At 35.4% G+C, this 19,667-nt stretch overlaps 1 protein-coding gene across 2 annotated transcripts in view; it reads left to right on the forward strand.

Annotated features, from left to right (window-relative positions):
• LOC103035230 (protein diaphanous homolog 1) overlaps positions 1-19,667 on the forward strand; it is a 98,159-nt gene that overhangs the window by 41,493 nt on the left and 36,999 nt on the right. The window contains exons 2-12 of one of the 2 annotated variants that reach the window (XM_049474734.1): positions 2,330-2,356; positions 6,280-6,441; positions 7,648-7,749; positions 9,217-9,347; positions 9,471-9,554; positions 10,730-10,799; positions 12,386-12,525; positions 13,983-14,088; positions 14,389-14,499; positions 15,891-16,009; positions 17,374-17,490. In XM_049474734.1, coding sequence (XP_049330691.1) covers positions 2,330-2,356; positions 6,280-6,441; positions 7,648-7,749; positions 9,217-9,347; positions 9,471-9,554; positions 10,730-10,799; positions 12,386-12,525; positions 13,983-14,088; positions 14,389-14,499; positions 15,891-16,009; positions 17,374-17,490 — 1,169 coding nt within the window. The remainder of the gene's footprint in view (positions 1-2,329; positions 2,357-6,279; positions 6,442-7,647; positions 7,750-9,216; positions 9,348-9,470; positions 9,555-10,729; positions 10,800-12,385; positions 12,526-13,982; positions 14,089-14,388; positions 14,500-15,890; positions 16,010-17,373; positions 17,491-19,667) is intronic. The other variant, XM_049474735.1, reaches the window with a different exon arrangement.

Here is a 19,667-nt window from a genome sequence, read left to right on the forward strand (position 1 = left end):
ACACAGCAATGTTTTAGCTTTAACAGCACTGTGGACCCCTCAGTATTGTGCTTGTTAAGTCCAGGAATCTGTAGAAGCCTGAATAACGTTAGAGATTTAGTTAAAAATAAACAGTAATCATAGAAAAGAGGAAACAGCAGAGACGTCAACTAACAGTGTAATGAGAATGAGCTAAAAGCTGAAGTTATGTGGTCAGGAGGGTGTTCCTTACTCAGGTCAGCCATGATTGGGGATGTTTACACTCAGATCGGCTCATTAGGGAAACTTTGCATTTAGTTAGCTGGAATTAGGCCTGTTACAATAATTACATCATTAAGTTACCATCCAATGTAGGAACATGACTCATTTTTTCTGACCTCAATATTATCCATTGTGTTTTATTTGACAAAAACATCCCGTTTATGTAAATAAGTCGGTGTGTTTCTGAATTGTTTAACAAGTTCATTGTTTGTTAAATGGTTGCGATATTATGATAATACTAGTGCATAGCGAATAAATTGAATATCATTGACAAGTTTCTTTATTTCAGCAATTCAGTTTAAAATATGAATATAGATGTATCACACACAGAGTGATCTGTTTTCAGTGTTTATTTATTTTATTGTTGATGATTATGACTTACAGCCATGAAAACTCAAAAATCAGTGTTTCATGATGTGACTCTCCAAACCATCTCTGATCATCAGTAAATTTTGCATTTCATTTGGAAATCAAGAGAGCAGAGTCTGGAGGAAGAGTGGAAAGACACACAGTCCAAGCTGCTTGAGGTCTATTGAGACATATTATCTGCTGGTGTTGATCCACTGTGTTATATTATCAAGTCTAAAGTCAGTGCAGTTTTGTTTTTCCACAAAATCTTACAGCACTTCATGCTTCCCTCTGCTGACAACTTTTATGACAATGCGGATTTCATTTTCCAGCAGGACTTGGCACACTGCCCACAAATACCAATTGGTCTTATATAATATAATTTTCTGAGATACTGACTTTTGGGTTTTCATTGGCTGTAAGCCATAATTATTAACAATAAAAGAAATGGATAACTCATTAATATAAGATGTTTGTGCGTAATACATTAATCTAATATGAGTTTCACATTTAAACTAAATTACGAAAATAAAAAATCTTTTCAATTATACTTTTTGCACTAGTATAATGTAATCCCTTGAACATTAATGTTTAAAAGACGGAGACCTCTTTCACTCTCTCTTTCTTTCTCTCCATTCCTGTGTTTTTTCTGCATATTGTCTGATTTCTTTGAATGACATAATAGGGTAAAGAGCTTGTGCCTTATCATATTCTGTAAACAGTTCTTGTTTCAGCACTTTTTCTGTTCATTGCAGGACTGTGTGACTGAGTCTAAATGTTCCTTCTCTAATAATCAGTTTAGTAACAAGTATTTGTTGGGTTGCTCTGCCCTCTTGTGGCTGCTTTAGGACAGTGCATTCAGTGATTATCTGTTTATATCTGTGAATCTGTATCTTTTTGATCAAAATAGCTTTTAAAGTATTAGTTCATTTTATCTGTTTGAGATTCAGATCAATACAGTGTGTGATCCTAATGAATGTATGTATCATTTATTAATTGTTGATTGATTTTTCATCTCTTATTCAATGAATGTTGACATTAAATTTACTATAATGGGGCTGTCATTATTAATGAATCAAATGTGATTGCTTTCAAATTAATAATTGATTCCAATCTATCTTTTTGAAATGTCCTATAGCAAGATTAAGCCTGTATTATATGTGCACACATTATATCCAAGTGTGTGTACCCCTTCTAATAAGTTCATGTGGCATTCAGCCAGCCAGTTTAGGTTTCTGACAACAGTTGTGCAAATGCACAAACCAAGCTTGTCTTGTCCCTGTATAGAAATACTGCCAATAAAATAGGACTCTCTGGAGCAGATAGACATGAACCTATGCTACCTATACGTAAGATAGAGGGGTATAAAGCCCCAGTATTGAACTGTGGAACAGTGGAAGGACTGTTCTCTGGAATGATGGTGCTCCATCCAATATTTTCATGATGGATTGGGGAGTTGCATAAGAGAGGTGGTGGTCATCCAACATCTTAACCTAATCAACTCTTATGATTGAATACAATCAAATCCTCACAGCAATGCTTCAAACTCTAGTAGAATATCTGCCTTGGACAGTAGAGACAGTTACTCCAGCAAAATTAGAAGAACCATATGGTTCAGATTTGAGATCAGTAGTGACAGCTCTAGTAAGTATTTACTTTTGTTCTTTTTTGATCAGTTTGGATTTCTTTTGATCACTTCTTTGCTGTTCTATCTTTCCCCTTCTCTTCTTATTCTGTGCAGACCTTCAAACGACTCATTCCTGATGAGGTAGGTGAATAAGTGTGTGTTCGGTTCCTTCCCCATAAACACACACACACACACACACACACACTCTGTGTGTCACGCATGTTGTGTTGTGTGGCTAACCCCATTAGTGTTTCCATAACAGCACTGTACCACCGTCATCCCACACATTATAACACCACCACCACCACCACTACTACTTTTGACAGTTTAACCCTAATGCCTGTGTGTGTGTTTGTCTGTAATGTCACCACCTGCTCTGTGCACTGTTTGCTCCATTGTCTGGCAGCACTAATGTGTTTAAACTTGTCGTCTATTCGCTCTGAGAAACAACCCATGTTTAAGCTGCATTCTGAAAGATTAGAAATGCTGCCTCTGTTCCTCAGGAGAAACTATAAACACGGCCTGCCTCTCTATACTGAGCTTAATGTATCTGTGTGTTTTCAGAGAAGTAAATAGTTTAAAGTCACATTTTTCACCTTATATTAAGTCAAATCCGTTAAAAAAACTCGAGCTAAACACTTAGAGCACATAATAATGGGTCTTATTTACCTGGATGAAGTACAGCAGTTTTTGAATCATAAATCATGCCAAAGTGTTGTATTACATGCAAAAAAAGAAGAAAAAATTAAATTAAAACTTTTAATTGACCATATTATCAACTTCCGCCTCTAGACTATACTATCATAAGCTTCATGCTAATTGCATTCATTTATTATGGGGATGTAAAAATAAATAAATAAATAAAATAAAAAAAAAGTCCAAATGCTTGCATCACATGATCACAAGACACATTAACAACAGTAGCATCCAAATGGAGCAGCAAAATTTTAACATGAGTAAGGCCTGTCACGATAGGAATTTTTTGTGGGCGATATATTGTCCCAAAAATTGTTGCGATAATCAATATTATTATCATTTTTAAGACAATTTTATGTCACTGATCACTGATTATGTCACACAATAATGATAAAAGAATATACAAAAAGGAACCAGCAAACAACAAAAAAGAAATTATACCCTTTTAAAGAAATCTAAATTTTAATAATCATAGTCTTGGAAATACATATTTTTTCTTTACCTACTGCAGTCCACACTGTGTGTATGGAGTTTTGTTATTAATGCATTGGTGTAATATATGTGTACAAACACACAAATAAACACGATAGGCGATATCACGATATCAAATATTATTAGGCTCATGTCCATTTATTGTACGATAAGTCGATAATGTAATTATTGTGACAGGCCTAACATGAGTTTGATTTTATATTTCTTTTTAAAAATGATTTTATAAACCTTTGTTTTTGCATTTCAGAAAGTAAAAAATCTGTGCTCATAGACTCAATATGCAACCTTTTTAATATTTTCCCAAATGTGAGGCTACACCTGCTTGTATTTATTGATTATTATTATTTGTAAAGTTTTTTTTTTATTGTTTGTAATAGTAATAGCAATACTGCCCTTCTTAGACTGACCAGGATAAAAAAATAAATCACAGAGGAAACCCATGTAAATGTATTTCTGTTTGAATGAGGCTGTGCTCAAATGCTAAATATTTAAGGAGGAAAAATGCTTCCAATTGTCTGATTTTAATACTCTTTTATTTTATTTTTTTAAACCCATAAGAGCACATTGTTCTACCCAATGTTTAAAGAGTCAAGCATGAGTGACAGCATTATCTTTCAGAATGCACCTCTAATATACTACTGACATCAGTAATTTACACTCATTTCCCCACAGAGCAAAACAATATTTTACTGTATATGCTATGCTATACTGTTTTGTGTGTTTGTTTTATTACAATGAAATATGTTACTATTAAAAAGAATTGTAGAATTGTAACATATCAATATGGTGTAAAACACATTGCCTTAATCCGAGAGGTTTAGACTGAACACAATGCAAAATATAACTAAAGAATATTGTTATTTTAGAATGATTTAATATTGTGTATGTAGCTTCATGCTTAAGCTGCTTACTTTAGCTGCTTGTGTTGTACCACTTTACAATAAGGGTCACAAATAACAGTACTTACGACAGCATTAAACATTGTTAAATGGTTCAGTAATATCTCAAATAATTATTAATTGACACTATTTAAGACAGTACTAAATATTTAAGAATGTTGTAATTAGTAATGACTTTATTCATCATTACAATTAACATCTAATGTCTTAACTAGTGTCATTCTGTCGTAAGTACTGCTAATTAATGTAAACCCGTTATTATAAAGTGTAATGGTTTGTGTGATGAGAGTGGAGATTTGATGCGCAGCAGTGCCACCTGCTGGATGCACATTTTTTCTTCTGTTTGTTTAAATCTGTGATGGCTTTGCTGATGGCATTGCATAAAGCCTTGGGCCTCTTTCACACACATTATCTCTGCATGGTACAAGCGATGGGACTGAGTGCACTGCTACAGTCTGTATTCATACATGCAGTGTTTGTGAGGCACTCCTATACTGTAAGATCTATAAACATCTCCTATAGAGTGAGCTGTGTACACTCTAGCCTGTTCACTTTAGCTGTGAAACAAAAAAAAGGAATTCTTTGTAACTCATGTCATGCAGAGATAGTGTATATGTGTGTAAAAGAAGCCATGGAAGTTGGAAAAGAATAGTGAAGAATGTGAGCTTAGTATATTGTATTATATTTTGGGTTAATACACACTAATTATAAGCTTTCAAGTTTTTTAAGGCAATGATTCTCTACTAAATAACAATAAAAAAATTAAAATTATATTAATGCTAAATATTAAAAGCCCCTTTTCAGTAGTAAACAGATCTCCTCTTTCCTTAGTGCACGTGATATCTTTACCCAAAGTCTAATAGCATTGTTGAAAATGATGCAGTCATTCAAGCTCTTAAGACACATAGAGCATGTCATCACTGTCTTAAAGAACCTTTTATCTCCAAAACTGTAACTGTATCTCTTAGGGGTGTCAGGGTTCTCTAAATCCTCGATTCGATTTTATTTCTGATTTTAGGGTCACAATTTGATTCGATTCTCGATTTTTTTTTCTTTTCTTTTTTTACAGCAGAGAGGCCTATGCCACTTTTAGATTAGTCTATGGTCATTCATTTGTTTGATTTATCAAATTTACAATATCTTATTTCAAAAGGTGGGCTTTATATAAGTGATGTAAAGTGATACAAGTGATCTGTAATACACCACATTAGGCACTTATGGTCAAATTTAAATAATTTAATTAAGATATATATATGTAATGCCATTTAGTGGCTTTTTTTGGTAGCAGCAGTGTGCACTATTAAAACAGAAATGTGCAACATAAAATGAATATTAATAAAATACAGGAACAGTCATGTACAAAATAATATAACAATTAGAGCCTTAACAAACTGAACTGTATAGTACTATAACAGTTAAACATGAAAAATAAGTTTATCTGAGAGAAAGATACTCCTTTAGGTACCAAAACTATTAACATATTTGGCTAGACAAAACAACTGTTATTTTTATATTTTCAAGTTTTTCTTTAAGAAGATGAGAATGTCCACATTCTCTGGAGAAAGGGCTGCTCTTTGAGCTACAATGTGCTGCACCATTTGTGTAGCGCGCTGCGCCTTTTGCGGGAGGGATCGTCGATCCTCTTTTTGACTTCGATGCTCGAGACCATGACATAATTTCGTTCGATTTCGATGAAATATCGAAATTGTGACACCCCTAGTATCTCTGGGAAAAAAAAAATCAAGCATAAGTCAGTACTGCACATTTTTCAGTTCATTTGTTAAAAAATGTTCTCCATGTTTAATTATATTAAAACATGAAAATCAGCAAACATGGAGTTACAAGGTTTTCTTTCTTCAGAAATGATGTGTGTGTAATATAACATAGTGTGTATATAGTGTGTGCATAGCGTGTAGATATAGTGTGTGGAGAGTGGTCAGATCAACATGCTAATGCTGCTGTTTGATGGTACGGCAGCTGGAGCGCTTCACCAGCATGAGGATTAAGAAGGAGAAAGAGAAGTCCAGCACGCTGAGCAACAGGCACTCCTCTGCTGCACAGTACGAGATTCCAGCTCAGAACGCCATGCTGCAGGACCACTCTGACGACTACATCCTGGAGCTCTTTGAACAGATGCTGGTGAGGAGCTTTATTCATCTGGCTATATATCTATATAACTTATAACTATAATATAAAAGATTAACATTGAGTTGTGCCTTTTAAATGAAATAGGAGTGAGTCACAGGATTAATTATGCACATTATAAATTCTCCTGCTGGTTAAAAAAAATCCTTACTGCCAAAAACTCCATACAGTGCTGTGAAAGTGTATTTCTGTCTGATATTCAATTCAATTACTAGTTAGGATTCAACCAGCTCTAGTGGTGAAAGCTAATATGTTGTTCCTTCCAAGTCACTACTACATTTATTTTATCTATAGAGTCACGTGATCAGTGTATAGATCACAGTGAAAAGAAACTGTCCCTAAAAATAAACTATTGCATAAATACTGACAGCTGTAAATGCCATCAAACATTTTCTGTAGATCATATATCAGACTTTTACATTGTTTTAGAGCATAGGGCTGGGTGATATGGCCTTAAAATAATATTAACATATTTTAGGGCATTATTGTGATAATGCTATTGTGATGTCTATATGTTTTTTTTCTTTTACCATACAACAAATATTATAAATAATATTTAATAAATATTAAAGTTTACTATAAATACACTTTTATACATTTTGTTGAAACAAAAAAAATCTGTGAACATTTGTCAATAAAATAATAACCTACCAATACCCTAATTTGTAAATAAAATAATAGTAATAGTAATAAAAATAACACAAATAAAGTAATGTAACAACAAAATCTACCACAAATCTAAAGTGCTGAATATTTTGTTGTGCATATAAACTGCAAACAAACAGTTTTAAAATAAGCAAATAAGCAAAACAGTAAATAGCAAAACAAAGACAAAACAAACTGCTATCAAGAATATCACGATATGGATTTTTTTTTTTTTTTTTTTTTTAAACAAATTTTTGGCAGTTTTATTGTGAACCATGTTATATGGCCTATTTTTTGCAGAACTGCATTAATACACACATAATGGTATGTTTTGTAATTGTATTCAAATACAAGCAGCTTTTTTGAGGCCAACGCTTTAAACATTTCTTTTTATTAATCTGCATAATCTGCAGGCTAATCGGTTATTCATAAAATCAATGAAGGGAAGCTTTATTATATATAAGTCTATGTGCGTAAATAAGGCTCAGCATGGTTGTACTGTACTGAAAATATGCTACAGTTCAATATCGACGGTTTCTGACTCTCTCTCTTCAGGTGGATATGAATCTGAACGAGGAAAAGCAGCGGCCGCTGAGACAGAAGGACATCAGCATAAAGAGGGAGATGGTCTCTCAGTACCTGCACACATCCACAGCTGTAAGCCACACAAATACACACTTACTGAGATGCTTGTGCCTATGATGCCTTTACTGCATACATGCTCTAGCTCTCTAGATCTTAAAACATACTGTGGAGACCTCTTGTGGTGGAACACATCACTGCAGGTGAAGTGTGCTCACTGGGTGGAGCCAGAGTTCCTGTTTCCTGAGAATCTGTAGAGCTGAACTGATTTATACCACAGTGGTTAAAGGGATTTAAACAGGGATACTGCATGTTTTGTGTAATGATGTGTTAGAGCTGTAGACTGTAAATTGTGGTCTATAAAGGTGTTTTACTTTTATTTTTTGGCCCAATTTTGTAAGCTTGATTGAAGTGAAACAAAAACGTGAGAGTACTCAAATGACTTACACATTGATTAGATTGCGATTCTCTGCACACGTTTTAATAAGTCTGAGCAATTCCTTTGCTGAATCTGAACTCACATGAGTTTCAAGGTTTTAAAACCTTTCCAAATTTAAGGTTCTGTATGAATTGGCCCCCACTTATGACTCTTCATTTTCCTACTTCCTTTAGGGGTGCAACTAATGTAGATTTTTGCAGTCGTCTAATCTGACTTTATTTATTTTTCTTTTTTTTTGGATTAGTCACGATTTTTGTCATGCCCTCTATTTGTACTTCCTACTGGTGAGGCTCCTGATCCAATGCAGGATTTACTGCAGGATATTAACCTAAAAATTATATTATAGTAAACATTTACACAGGCCTGATGTTATTTTCATGAAATTCTAGGATTGATTGTAGAAAAAAAAAAGTTTTATTCTATAAACCACGAACAACATTCCCCCCAATTTAAAATAAAAGTATTGTCATTTAGAGCATTTATTTGCAGAAAATGAGAAATGGCTGAAATAACAAAAAAGATGCAGAGCTTTCAGACCTCAAATAATGGAAAGAAAACAAGTTCATATTCATAAAGTTCAGAAATCAATATTTGGTGGAATAACCCTGTTTTTTAGTCACATGTTCTCCTCCACCAGTCTTACACACTGCTTTTGGATAACTTTATGCCACTCGTGGTGCAAAAAAGCAAGCAGTTTAGCTCAGTTTAATGGCTTGTGATCATCCATCGTCCTCTTGATTATATTCCAGAGGTTTTTGTATATATTCCCTAAAACTTAGGCAGCTACTTTAACTAATTTTAGTAATGTTAATGGAGTTAACTCACCTTATCAAGCTTTCTGCTGTAGTTTAACCCACCACAGGTAATATAGAAGTCAGTGTTTAAACTGTGCAGCGAACAAAACTGTTGTCAATTATTTTACTGCCTGAGTTTAAGAGAATTAAATTGGGCCCCTTTTTCACTTACCTGCAGCTTGTGCAGATTTCTGTAAAAATTCCAGTACACTAAAGACTAATATCTTAAAATTTACCAGCTCTCATCATACGCTTATTGTAGTTACCACTGAAATGTTATAAATATCTATGTATGTGTGTCTTTATCAGGGTCAGAACCAGAAAGAAAGCTCCAAGTCTGCGGTGATGTACATTCAGGAACTGAGAACTGAACCCAGAGATGTACAGCTGCTGAGCTGCCTGGAGTCTCTAAGAGTCTCCCTTAACAACAACCCTGTCAGGTAACACACAGAGACTCACATCAATACCAACACACAGTGACTCTCTTTCACTGTTACACTCATGCTCTCACTTTATCCCACTTTATCTGCTCATGGTAACTCTGTGTTTGTGCTCTGACACAGCTGGGTGCAGACGTTCGGAGATGAGGGTTTGTCTCTGCTGCTCAGCTTTCTCAAGAGGCTCCAGGAGGAGAAGGAGGAATATCCGTGAGACTTTTACTCTCATACAAAACACACATCTGAAAAGATTTGCTTTGACTTTAATATGATGGGTAGAACTGGTATAGTTAGAATATTAGTTTCGGTTGTATTTACAGTGGAGAACTGGAGTGAATATATATTGCCATGCCAACAGCCACAAGATGGCAGTGTTTCTTTTTTGATTGAGAAGTGTTACATCAGAGGACAGCCTAGGAATGCCCACACCTGTACACATTGTGAGGTGTTATCTTGTAAGCCGGGTGGAACACTGGCCCCAGCATGGTCACGGCAAGGCAACATGAATACTCAGAGTTTGAGTGATGCCAGATTCCCGTGCATTCCAGATGCATTCTTTAGCCTCTGTGGGACTTGGCAAAAGTCACGGGACACAATACTAATACCAATATTTTTGGCGATATTATTATTATTATTATTATTTTTTTTTCATTAATTTCATGAATATTCTACTGCAACAAAATAATTATGAAATTTTACTATATACATATATAACACTTTTATACATTCAGTAGAAACAAACAATCTGTAAATATTTGGATATATAAAAAAGGCCCTGATTTGTATATAAAAAATAATAGTGTAAAAATATAACTAAACAAAAGTAGTAATGTAACAACAGAATCTATCACTAAACGAAAGTGCTGGATATTTGGTGGTGCACATAAACTGCAAACAAACATTTTAAAATTAAATAGCAATATGAGCAAATACGGTATGGAGTTTTTTTAATGTCCGAATTTTTGGCAATATTATTGTCTATAATATAATATGGCACAACCCTAGTAAAGAAGTGACATCTTCTTTCTGAAATTAATTTCCGTAGCTAGTGGTATGTCACAGCATTTATGATCACTAGTGAAATAAGTAATTATTGTTTCACAGGGCCCAAAATTTAAATACACCCTGCACAAGTTGTGCAATACTTTTATTAAGGAACTGTGAACTAGGAAATCCTATTTATTAATAAAGTGCATTATTGTTATTCAAATTGTCAGCTTGTTTGAGTACATAATTTAGATTGAGTGTATTTGCCCATACATAAATACCACTGTAGAAGCTGTGTCTTTAATAGAAGGTTTATGCATTTAATATGACTATATTCTTATGTTAGTCTGTATTCATTATTCTCTCTGTCTCCATTCCACCCCCTCTCCCACCTTTAGGAATTCTGGGATTTCGGTGAAGTGCCAGCACGAGATCATCCGTTGCCTCAAAGCCTTCATGAACAACAAGGTGAGTGAGGATACAGCACGTCCTGATCACACTCCAGCCGGCAGGAGGATTACAGCCCGAGTCCTTCTGACAATCCGAAGCTCTTCAGCTTACAGCTTAGTTGCTTATTATACAGATTTTTTACAGTAATGCTCCTTAAAGCCCTAATCAGAAATCAGAGCAGCTGGCAGAGCTGATTTTTTTTGGTCGCACATCAACAAAGGCTTTGAGTTGTATTACTTTTTGTGGCTGCTAATGACTGTGGCATTAGTGGCTAATTATGTCAGAAGCAGAAATAATGTTGGAGCTTTTTTTTTTCTTTAGATTATTCTGGTTGCCTTGCCTCTGGTGGTACTCGAAATATGCATACTTGTGTGGTGTTTCTTAAAGTATACAGGCATAAAGGTATTTTCATGACTTGTAATGAATGAAGAGTATAGGTGGCAAATCCTTTCTTTAAAAAAAAAAAGAAAAACCCAGGCAGTTAGAACAGTATCCTGGGGACATTCATTTGCCAGCTTTGGTGGATGATTACATTTACCTTTTGTTGTAAATGTAATACTAACAGGTAAACTAGCAATGATGCAGCGCTTACCAGCCTAGCAGCATAGCTACAAACAGAGCAGCAATGGAACTTTTTTAACTTGTGGAGTCTTTATAACGAAACGGATCATAATTTCTCATCCGCATTAACTTAAAATCTTTTAACAAACAGTGATAATGGAATTATGATGACAATAATAATAATAATAATAATAATAATAATAATAATAATAATAATAATAATAATAATAATTAACTCGAGATTCATGCTATAACATGTAATATTGGCACTGCTGTGTTGGAGTCATAGGTACAAGGCCATAGGCTGAGTGCTGTATTACACGTTATAACACTCCCTATCATGTAATTATTGCTTAATTATTTCCTTTTTATCCTTTATTATGAACTACAACAGACAAAAATATGTTGACCAATTTGCATGCAATAAGCGTTTCTCGCAATTTTACTGTGATTTAGTTTGTGCTCTTTTCATGCAGGATTTTTTTGGGGCCAAATTAATTAAAGATCTAACACCAGAATAAATTACCACCAGAGTCACTTGCTTAGAATTTACTGAATTATAGTGAATATTCATGCTGACACCAAGAAGCAGCAAAGATGCAAAGATGAAGTCAGGTTTACAGAAAACCTGCAGTGATTTTATAGCATTTAGGAGAAAGATTTGGGCAACGTGGAAAAAAACAACTACTGCCGTATTCACATAATGCCATGTAAAAATGGCAGATATGGACAATACAAGCTTTTAGTTTGGGAGTGAATGAATATAAGTTTCATTACACTCAAATAATGTCTATATCTCCTTGTTCAGACTTAAAAGGTATTCCCAGGACCACTGTGTGTGTCATTGCTCTGTATACACAATGTCTAAATCTTTATTATATAGATTAATAATAATAGTTGTGATTTATTTTACAATCTATATTTATATATTCTTTATACAGGACAAAAGTACATTCAGTAGTGGCTTATCCATCACTTGAATGGTGTGAATGGTGAATTGATTGAGCTGTAATTTTTTTCTTTCTTTTTTTCTGTTATAATAGCACGGTCTGAAAGCCATGCTGTCATCTGCTGATGGGATTTCACTTCTGGTTCGAGCAATCAATCCCAGGGTGCCTCATATGATGGTGGACGCTGTCAGACTGCTGTCGGCTATCTGTATCCTCGAGCACACTGACAACCTGTAAGTGTTACAGTGTATATTGCTTGTCTTTGTTTATTAATCTTAGCACCATGTAATGTTAAAGTTATGAAACAGTGTCCTAATCTCACATAGTGCTTACATAGTAGCTGTCTGTGTTATTTAGTTTCTAAATTGAAAGCAGAAGCATTTCTGAGAGGAGAAAGTAAAAAATTAATGGTGTTCTTAATGGTACCAGTGTGCTGAAACGACCATCCCTGCTAAGCCTAATATATTCATTCTAAAAACTGGGGTGTCGGAACGCTTTTCGCAGGAGTTCTTCTGGCCATGTCATGCGTCTTTACATACTTACATCACACGTACAGCCTCTAAAAGAGGATCCGGCTCAGTTTTACTGAACGCGAGCGGCTGGTGGAGCAATGGAGACTTCAGAAGAGGAAACTCAGAGCTCAGTAGCTCATTCACTCATAGCAAAAACAAAGTGTGTAGTTGCAGTGAAGCTTCTGACTGAGCATTAGTGGTGCAGGAAAAAATCGATTCGAGCTTGAATCGTGATTCTAACATTGAACGATTCAGAATCGATTCTCATTTAAAAAAAAAAAAAAATCAAGTTTTTTTTGGGTGAAGCTACTGTCGCGCAAAACTTTTTAACTGTCCTGCGGAGCTCAGCTACTGTCCGGCTGAACTATTTAACTGTTAAAAATCTCCGCGCGACAGTATGTGAGCTCCGCGCGACAGTATGTGAGCTCCGCGCGACAGTATGTGAGCTCCGCGCGACAGTATGTGAGCTCCGCGCGACAGTATGTGAGCTCCGCGCGACAGTATGTGAGCTCCGCGCGACAGTAGATGGGCTCCTTTTGTCGTTTTATCTTCTCACATAATTTAAACAAAATTTATAGGCCATTTGAATTAAAAAATCGTTCCAGAATCGGAAATTGTTTCTGAATCGAATCGTGACCCCAAAAATCCGAATCGAATCGAATCAAATCGCCAGACACTGAGAGATTCGTAATCCTACTGAGCAAGCACTCTCTCTCTCTCTCTCTCTCTCTCTCTCTCTGACTGAACATAACCTGGAATTGGATTCTTCCGCTTTATAAGATTAAAATGATTATTCTGCATGCTGGGTGCAATTACCCATTCTCACCAGAGAGGGCCTTAAATGCCAAAACTTACAGACATCAGCTTAAAATTGTTGCTTTATATTTACTGTTTGAAACTTTGATAAGCAGGTAAAATATTGTGCCTAGAACTAAAATAATTAAGAAACTTATTTTTTATTGCATTTTTAACCTTCTGGATGACTTAAACTTAGATCCTAATATTGTAAGACTATAATGAACTGAGACCATGAGATGTGAGTTTGTAGTGCACTCAACTTGGATACAAATGTACTAAAGCTTTATTTACTTGCCTAATAATGTAATGCAGGCCCTTGACCATTCATGCGGCACCATTTTACCAATAATGTATTACCTTGTGTGTAATTTGCTCTGCAGTCATGAACGTGTGCTGGAGTCCATTACTGAGCTGTCTGAGGAAAGGGACATCGAGAGATTTCAGCCCTTACTGTCTGGCATGCAGAAATCCAACATCGCTCTCAAGGTAATGCACACACATTTTAATGAGTGCCTGTTTTGTCTCAAGAGGATCTGCATTTTGTCTACAAATTAGATTTTAGAAAGACTGCATAGTAGAATATAAATTAGAATAGGTACAATGAGCGGAATAATAATTTCTCCATCTTCTAACAGTGCAGTGGAACAGGAAGCTGATTATGTTTACACTCTCCTTTAGCACTTTCACAAATGATATTGATCCACTCTAAATGAATGTGTCTCCTGCCGTATGAACTATTGTCAGTGTTCTGAGCTCAGCTTAAGTGTTTGGTTTGTGTGAATTCAGGGCGGCTGTATGCAGCTGATCAACGCTTTGATCAGCAGAGGAGAGGAGCTGGACTTCAGGATCCATATACGCTCTGAACTCATGCGTCTGGGACTCAGAGAGCTACTTTCTGTGAGTTACTTACACACACACACATACACTGCCTGGCCAAAAGTAAAATAACCACCAAGGTCACACACCATACTCCATATGCATTCACTGTGGCTTAATTTTTCACCAAAATCTTGCAGCTTTAATTATGATAGAGTCTGACCACTGCACAAAGTCTTCTCCATCACATCCCATAGATTCTCAATGAGGTTAAGGTCTGGACTCTGAGGTGAACAATCCATGTGTGAAAATGATGATCTCAATGCTCCCTGAATCACAGCCCCATGAATCCTGACATTGTCATCTTGGAATATGCTCGTGCCATCAGGGAGGAAAAATCCATTGATGGAATGAGCTGGTCTATATTCAGTATATTCAGGTAGTCAGCTGACCTCATTCTTTCAGCACATACTGTTGCTGAACCTAGACCTGCAGACCAACTGCAGCATCAACCCCACATCATTTACTAGTTTAATCTAACCCTCATACTGAGGGTTTTAAATAAATTGATACATATGTTAAAATACTTAAAAACGTGGCTTGAAATACAATCAGGACTTAACCTTACTATTATTAATGCTACTAAAATAAAATACATGCCTGACTAACTGAGTGCACCTCTATTTTAAAAAAAGTTACTGACAACAGTTTAGAATTCAACAGGTGGCTTAAGATTGTGGCTTTTATTATGAGTAATACATAAAATCTGATTAAACATTTAAAGAAACACTTAAAGAAAACTGCATAATGTTTATATCTGACATCATTAGTCAGGAGAGGATACACTTTAATAGCCTCCATAGCCTAATCTTGGGTTGCACTGAAATAAACATTTTTGACCAAAACTGAACAAATTGAAACCTTTCAAAGGCTGAATAAAAAACATGTTTTCAAAGGGTTTGCTTTCATTTTTTAAAAACAACTCAAAATTACCAATAAAAATATGCCTTGAACTTAAAATTAAAAATGTTAATTTTGGTTGTTGAATATTTGGTGCATAGTTTAAGTTTGAGATTAAGCTTGCTCATGTTGGCTCTTAAATAAATATTTAAATAAAACTGTCATTAATTTTTATATTTTTGTTATAAACATAAAATGCTATAAATAATAATATAGTTTTCCTATAAATATCAAATTATAAGTGTCATCAGTGTTGGTATGAAACATTTTAGTATGTTACACAGCCATACTGAAAAAAAAATTACGAAATCAAATTTAAACATACAATGCAATCCCAATACAATTAGCATACAAATACATTTTTTTTAATTCAGTAATATATTTTTTAATGATTGGACATCTGGATGTTTGACAGAATTTACACTGTGCTTTGTTTTTATGTAGATCAGTCCACCTGTCTCTTGTTTTAATATCTGTTGCTGTTTTGTTCTCTCTGTGTGTCTCCTGAGCAGGAAGTGAGGCTGATTGAGAATGAGGAGCTGCGAGTACAGCTACAGGTTTTTGATGAGCAGGCGGAGGAGGACTCTGAGGACCTCCGCTCCCGGCTCGATGATGTGCGCATTGAGATGGAATATCCTTCGGCCAGAGCTTTAGGGTCACATCATGTAATAAATGCAGTGGTCAGACTTTTTCTAGACGTCTTCTGTTTAATCACATGCAGTTCTGAAATCAGCCACCAGGTGTCTCAAAGATGCCAAAACTATTTCAGAAGTGAATAAGATACATTTCCTTCATTAAGTCATAGATGTGCCCGCTTTCATACTGATTGTGTATTTCCCAAACATTGTAGATTACTAAATAATTATAGTAGACTGGGATTAATGTGTTAATTAGTTTTTAGTATTTTGTATTTATAAATAAATACAATTTTAGAGTTCTGCCACCAGGTGGAGCAAGGAACCCTTGGGGTTTATTCATTGTTATAAAAGACTTTATGTCTATAGCTCGGTTTGACAAACTTTATATGTCTGTGTTTTTCTGTCTATCTTTCGGTCCTTCTCTGACTGACTCTTTGCCTGTCTGTCTCTCTGTCTATAGCTCTCTTTGGCTAACTTTTAATGTATGTCTGTGTGCTTATCTGTCTATCTTTCGGTCCTTCTCTGACTGACTGACTGACTGCCTGTCTGTCTCTCTGTCTATTGCTCTGTTTGGCTAACTTTCTGTGTATGTGTGTTTATCTGTATCTTTCAGGCCTTCTCTGACTGTCTGTCTGTCTGTCTGTCTATATGCCTGTATGGCTAACTTTCTATTTCTGTGTATTTATCTGTCTACCTTTCAGTTCTTCTCTAATCTGACTGACTGTCTGTCTCTCTGTCTATAGGTCTGTATGGCTAACTTTATATGTCTGTCTGTGTGTTTATATATCTTTCAGTGCTTCTCTGACTCACTGGCTGACTGTCTGTCTCTCTCTTTGTATATAGGTCTGTTTGGCTAACTTTCTATGTCTGTGTGTTTATCTGTCTATCTTTCGATCCTTCTCTGATCTGACTCACTGACTGTCTGTCCCTCTGTTTATATGTATATTTGGCTAATTTATATGTCTATTTTGGTAATCTGTCTGTGCTTTAAATCCTATTCTGTCTGACTGACTGTCTTTGTGATTTCCTATTAATCTATCCATATGTCTATTTATTTGTCTGTCTTTTTCTGTCTGTCTATATTTTTATCCTTTTCTATATATACCTCCCATCTGTCTCTTCAACCAGCTATTCCTCTGTCTGTCTGTCTGTCTGTCTGTCTACCTACCCACCCACCTACGTCCATCAGTTCATCCCTCTAATCAGTTGCTATACATTATATGAAATACTATTTTTTTATAGTATTTATCAGATTTTTCAGGTTTTCTGCTTATTTATAAATTAAATATAAGATTATTTCACGCCTGTAGCTTGTCTGTTTAGATGTTGTTTATTTCCTTAACGGCTTGATGTTCACTGATGCTTCGGAAGTGTTCCAGATCCTGCTGAACACGGTGAAGGACTCTAAAGCTGAAGGCTTCTTCCTCTCCATCATGCAGCACCTGCTGCTGGTGCGCAGCGACTACATGGTTAGGTAGGACCCTCACCTTGCCGTGACCTCCCGTTGACCTTCAGAGCCGTATGAATGCAGAGGTGTAATGAGGAGAGGAGGAATAGTGAGCGTGGAAGAAGTAATTTTAATCACGGAGTTCTATACTGGGTACAATGCGGGGGGAGAGAGGGAGTGGAGGAGGAGTGCAGCGGAAGAATGATAAGCTGTATTACTGCTGATTGTGTGATTGCGGGACCGGCGTGTCAGAGCAGAGTAGACAGAGGGGGTGGGGGAGCGAGATGAGCATAAAAATAGAAGCGATGGGTGGATGGAAGGAGGGAGGGAAGAAAGGAATGAGGGAATGAGAAGAGAGGGTTTGATTGATGAGCAGCGGGAGGGTAGATTGATGGCTATCGGCACTCATCTCTAAATGCAGCACACCCACATATCAATTAAAACACGCACATGTGCACACACAGACACACACATCAGGATGCTTTGTTTACAAAATTTTACTTAGACTGAAACAGAATTTCACTTGGAGACAAACACACGCTCTCTCTAGGACTGGTGATACGGCTCTACAATAGTATTACTATATTTCTGAGTATTTTACAGTGATGATATTTTGGCGATGTGACACAACACTGAAAATATTGTATTGATATCAAAAACATACTCTTGCGCCAAAATTAAAGTTTTATTTTGAATAAATAAGGGCTTAGTTACAGTGTAGATAAAGAAATCTTGTTATTCTTCAAATGTATAAACAATTCTTGATTGTGAATTTTTTTTTAGTTCTTACAACAATTAGAAAAATGACAGTTTTTTTGTGCCAAAATAGCAACTTAATAAAATGTTTGTCTATTTTGTTTAAATATCAATTTATTGAGATTTTGTTTTTTATAATAAATACTAATAATATAATAAAGTTATTAGTGGTGGCAATCGATTAAAAAAAATAATCTGATTAATCACAACAATATACTGTGATTAACTGTGATTAATTGCACTTGGTTATAAGATGTACATTTTATAGTGCAAGTTTTTAAAAGAAAAAAATGAAGAAATGTAAAATTATTTTATATTTATATTAGTGGTGTTAATAAAATACTAGTATACTTGTATGTTTTAGGGGAGATAAAGCCACTGTGGGGCGCTAGAATAAAGAATGCATGACAGATTGTATAGAGGAAACTTTTTTTTTTTTTTTTTTACTTTATTGTTAACATCTCTGCTTGGTTTTAAGGATGTCTGAATTAGAACTTAATTTGCTGAGTATAAAAGAGGGTTTTTACACCTATTATTGGTTTCTATGGTCTGGATCAGTTGATGAGTTTGTTTTACTTGGAGTGTTTTCTCTCTCTGTTTGGGGGAGAAAATAAAAACCACACAGGCTCATTGTGTTTCTCTAATTGGTCAGAGCTTTTTAGCTGCACATTTGTAGTAAACAGAGTGTCGCAGCTGTGAGCAGTGAACGTTGCACATACTGCGCTCTTAGTGTGTGAACAGCATGGAGCGGCAGAGACCAACATTTGTTCATAGCAGTATATTATTATCTGGCTAATATATCGCCACAAGCAAAACGCTCTAGAAAAAAGAAATACAGTGGAAGTTGGGGCCAAACTTGGTGTTGTAATTAATTGCAAAAAAAAAAAAAATGATTCCAAGTTAATTGCGTATACTAATGCTTTAATGTTGACAGCCCTAAAAATTATGTAACAAAAATAGTGTAATTAAACTAAAGCTTTTCAGTAAATAGCAAACCAGATAAATAGAGAATTTCTCTATTATTACAAAATGAAAGGTTTTTAATAATTCCTAAAATTATATCAATATTAATGCAGATGATCCAATACAGCACACCCCTAAAACACTTGGAAACAGAACGGAACGCCCCCTAAGAGCAGTTTTATTTTACAATTCACACACATCCACACTTATATTCCCTGTGTGTGTTACAGGTTGGAATAGAATTTAGTTTTAGATTTATCTCTTACTGGATATTCTCTCTCTCTCTCTCTCTCTCTCTCTCTCTCTCTCTCTCATCTACCCTTCTTTCTCCCTAGAGACTGATTTCATATGAACAAGCACAAAGAAAGCCAGAACTATATCATTAGTGGGAAAAGAAAGAATGGGTGTGAGCGAGAGAGCGATAGATAGGTGGAGAGAGGAAGGGAAAGAGACAGACAGACTGTGAATGGTTTTAAGATGTCAGA

This window comes from Astyanax mexicanus, chromosome 2 (genome assembly GCF_023375975.1).
Source record: "Astyanax mexicanus isolate ESR-SI-001 chromosome 2, AstMex3_surface, whole genome shotgun sequence".
Taxonomy (NCBI): domain Eukaryota; kingdom Metazoa; phylum Chordata; class Actinopteri; order Characiformes; family Acestrorhamphidae; genus Astyanax; species Astyanax mexicanus.